Raw genomic sequence first — 3,974 nt, forward strand, 5'->3', positions numbered from 1 at the left:
ACTACTGGGCGATGCTGCTTTATTATTTTGGCTACTGGGGGCCCCGGCCCATTTTCCCTATCATCTCCAAACTCAGTTGGGCAGAGTCCCCTGGAGCCTCTTCCCTTGGTAGTCAAATCACAGAGTCAGGCTGCGGTTCTGGGGGTGGATGCAGAAGCTGCGTCGAGACAGGTGAAACCTGGGAAAGGAAAGGTCCAAAGCCATGGTCGTAGCTTGGAGATGAGGGTAAGGCCCAGGGGTTAGAGGCAAAGGCCAGATGAAAACCTGAGTTGGCATCAGAATTAGCAATTGGGGCGGGGTTGAGATCAACATCAGGGGTTGGGACTGAGGTCAGAGTCAGGGGTCAAATCAGGGGCAGAGTCAAAGCTCACACGAAGGCCTGGAGGTGACAGTCCCCATCAGCTTCCTGAAATTCCACTCGGATGACCTTCCTCAGTAGTTTGCTTGAGAGTGGCTGTCGGTAGAACTGAGTACAGCATGATGTAGTGTTGGGTGCCAGTGGCAATGCTAGGGGACAACAGGACCATGTGTTCAGAGGGCTTCTGACCCTAAGCTCCATCAGATAGCTGGAGGCTGGGCTTCCTGGGCCCCTTTCCCTCCATCCCATTCACCCAGACCCCTGGCCTTCTAGACCCCCAAACACTCACCTCCTCCAGGGTCTGGGCTTAGGAGCAACAATAGCAGCAGGAGGCTGCTGGTGGGTGAGGGCCCCTTCATGATGCTCAGCCTGGATACTTCCTTCTTTCTCTGCCTCCTTCCCTACCTTTTATCTGGGTGCCTTTTACCTGGGGCACCAGGTGAGTCAGCGGCAGGTGAAGATGTATTGCTCATCCTGTGACACTCCTGGGCCCTAATTACCAGAGACCCCTGTGCCACAGACCCCCTCCTCTTTTAGGACAGTAATTTCCCATGGGCTCCTAAATCCTGGGCAGAGAAGCTGGGGAGGGGGATTGTGCACGTGGGGACTGATGGTACAGTAACTGAGTAAGGGCGGCCAAGGATCCACAGTGGCATCCAATGATGGACATTAACACTCACATACTCATAGTTACACATTCACAGTCACACCTCAGTCACTCGATCAACCTCACATGGTCAGACAACCCCGGATGGAATCATACAGTCCCAGTTATACTCAAAGTTCCACTCCCACACGGTTGTGTTTTCACAATCGTCCAACCACACGGTCACACTAGCACACCCAAATTCTGATGGGGGAGTTGTGGGTGGGCTGGGAGCAGATGGCAGGCCAGCACCAACTTGCCTTCATTTCCCCCTGCCCGCTTCCTGCCCTAGCCTGCTTGTCTTATTAGGAAAAATTGATGGGAATGGCTCCCTAAAGCAGGCCCTTCTGACTGAGGAGGAGTCTTGCCTGGGCCGGTCACATTCAGACTGCGAAGCTGGGAGAAGGCCCTTTTTGGTGGTAATGGGTTGCCTTGGGGATACTGAGGTGTGGGTTGCTTTCCCCAGGAAGATGAGATAGGGAGGAAGGATGGGGTGGATATGGAGGGCAGGTGAGGGAAGATAAAAGTTCTTTGGTGCCAGGTTGCTGCTGTCCAACAGGTAAGAGACCCAAGAAATCTTACGTTCCTGTTTTTGCCTAGTCCTGTCCCAGACATGCCAGCCTCTTACCAGCAGGGACCTGGGGTTTCCAGTCCCTGGCTTATTGAGACATAAGATTCAAGAGCTCAGTTACCTCTCCTTTGTTCTATTCAAATGCCAGTTTCTCTCTATTGTGGGCCTGGAAGAAACCCCCCCCCCTCCCCAACCCCTACACCCTCTGCATCCCATCCTCTTGCTAAAGCCCCGACCTCCCTTTACCTTCCTGTCCCTTCTTTTTAAATCCCATATCCAGCCCTCACCGCCTCTTCCCCTAGCCACCCCCCTCCCCACCCAATGTAAAACTATTCCTTATCTTCCTCCTCCTGTCCTTTCCAGGAAGCTGGGGACAGCCTAGGGTGGGGGCAAGCTGCTAAGTTTAGTGCCCCTGGCACCCTGAAGAATTTCCCACTCCTGGTCTGGAGATTTGAACCCTCCTGTCCTGCTCTATATTTTAAACATAAACTGATCATCACCCAGTAATCCACCCCTTATCTGGTTGTTGCAGGGGTACCTTCTACAACCTTCTGCTCTGTCACCAGCTACCCTCTATGGGGCAGGCCTACTCTTGGGATGGGGACTCACACCTCCCTGGGCATCTTTCTGCTGCAGGGCGGCTGCAACAATCAGGAGCGACCCTAAGCTCGGAGAGTAGGGACTAATCCCCCTCCCAGGCTGAACGACTCGAGCTTCTCCCGCTCCTGTCCAGGGTAAGGCTTGGGGGCTCCTTCCCTGGAGCTTGTCTTGTGGATACTCAGGAAATCTGAGTATCCTGAGGGATTCTGAGGTGTAGGCCCAGGGCTGGACAGGGTACTCTTTTGTCAGGGTTCTCAATGTAGACATTGTGAGGAAATGCCTCAAGAGCCTGGGTCCATTCTTGAAGGTGGCCACAACCCAGAGGTCACTCATCTTGAATTTCTAGTACCAGAGGCCTTAGGGTCTCTCACCCACCATCCAGTCTGGACTTGTACCCCAGAGCTCGGGTGCACCCACTGAGGCACCATCATCTTGTCACAAATCTTCAGCTGGCTGGCTGTCACACACTTTGGAGTCTTTTCTGGACCAGTCAATCCAGAGGCCTGGGAAGGAAGAAACAAATTCTTCCAGGTATGCACCCATTTCTCCCCTTTGGCTTCTCCAAAGATAGGGCCAAGTCTCTCTTTTTTTTTGAGGTATGCGGGCCTCTCACTGTTGTGGCCTCTCCCGTGGCGGAGCACAGGCTCCGGACGTGCAGGCTCAGCGGCCATGGATCACGGGCCCAGCCGCTCTGTGGCATGTGGGATCTTCCTGGACCGGGGTATGAACCCGTGTCCCCTGCATCGGCAGGCAGACTCTCAACCACTGCGCCACCAGGGAAGCCCGGGCCAAGTCTTTTTCCCAGCTACAACCTGCTATGGCAGGGTCAGCACCAGGCTGGAAGTTAGCTCTGACCCCACCCACAAACTGGGCAGTCCCTTTAACTTAATTCTGTGGTGCCCTCCCTGGTGCTGGGGCCAGTCCCTAACTGAAAGCAGACCCACTAGGAGTCCCTGACCCTTCATCACTTCAGGAACTAGTGGGTTTCAGCCCAACTCGGTGACAAGACAGAAAGGAAAGGTAGGGAGCAGTGGCCCTTGGGTTCTCCTAGGGAGGTTACACTTCGGGGGGCTGATGCCAAGTATCTATGTACCTTTGTTTTTTTTTTTTGGCTGCGCTGTGCGGCATGCGGGATCTTAATTCCCCAACCAGGGATCGAACCCATGCCCCCTGAAGTGGGAGCATGGAGTCTTATCCACTGGACCATCAGGGAAGTCCCTGATGCCAAGTATCTTTAAACTTGGGATCCAACTGGAGGAGCCAGAAGCTGGGGTGTTAACTGTAGGAAAGACCTCCAACAGTTCTAAGTCATTCCCCTATGGCAGGCCGAGGGTAGCAGCTTCTAGGAATCTTTCCCTCCTCTCTACTTCCTACAACTATGGGCTTAAAATATTTTAGATCCACTCCCAGGAGAAGATTCTTCAGGCACCTGACAAAGTCCTGTCTAGGAGGAAGGTGGAAGCAGAGAGCTGGGATTGTGAGGATTTATGGATGTGGGGACAAGGCTGGGAGGAAGATAAAGCCAGGATTATTTAGCTCCCTCCATACAGACCACTCATAGAGATGAGTGTGTGTGTGGTGGGGTGGGGGGCTTAGGTGGTGGAAGGCAATCACTGGTAGTAAGGGGAGGCCTGACCCTGATGAGAGACCCTTAGGAATAATGGGAGCCTGGACACGGACGGACACCCTATCAGGGACAGAGGCCCTGTCAATACGGAAACAGCCGGCGTGGAGAGGGGCTCCCAGCCCGAATGGCGGCAGCGGCGGCAGAATCAGGAGGGCAGGACGGTGGCTTTGGT

The 3,974-nt window shown here is 54.1% G+C and overlaps 1 protein-coding gene across 1 annotated transcript; it reads right to left on the reverse strand.

Moving 5' to 3' along the window:
* Positions 1-117: 117 nt before the first annotated feature.
* On the reverse strand, positions 118-717 carry CCL27 (C-C motif chemokine ligand 27; the record flags this gene model as incomplete). Its single annotated transcript, XM_082843011.1, has 3 exons — positions 118-178; positions 372-507; positions 648-717. 3 exons carry the CDS (start codon positions 715-717, stop codon positions 118-120), a joined length of 267 nt encoding a protein of 88 aa, XP_082699137.1.
* Positions 718-3,974: the final 3,257 nt, after the last annotated feature.

Source organism: Leucopleurus acutus, assembly GCF_964270905.1.
Source record: "Leucopleurus acutus genome assembly, chromosome: 7".
In the NCBI taxonomy this organism is placed as follows: Eukaryota; Metazoa; Chordata; class Mammalia; order Artiodactyla; family Delphinidae; genus Leucopleurus; species Leucopleurus acutus.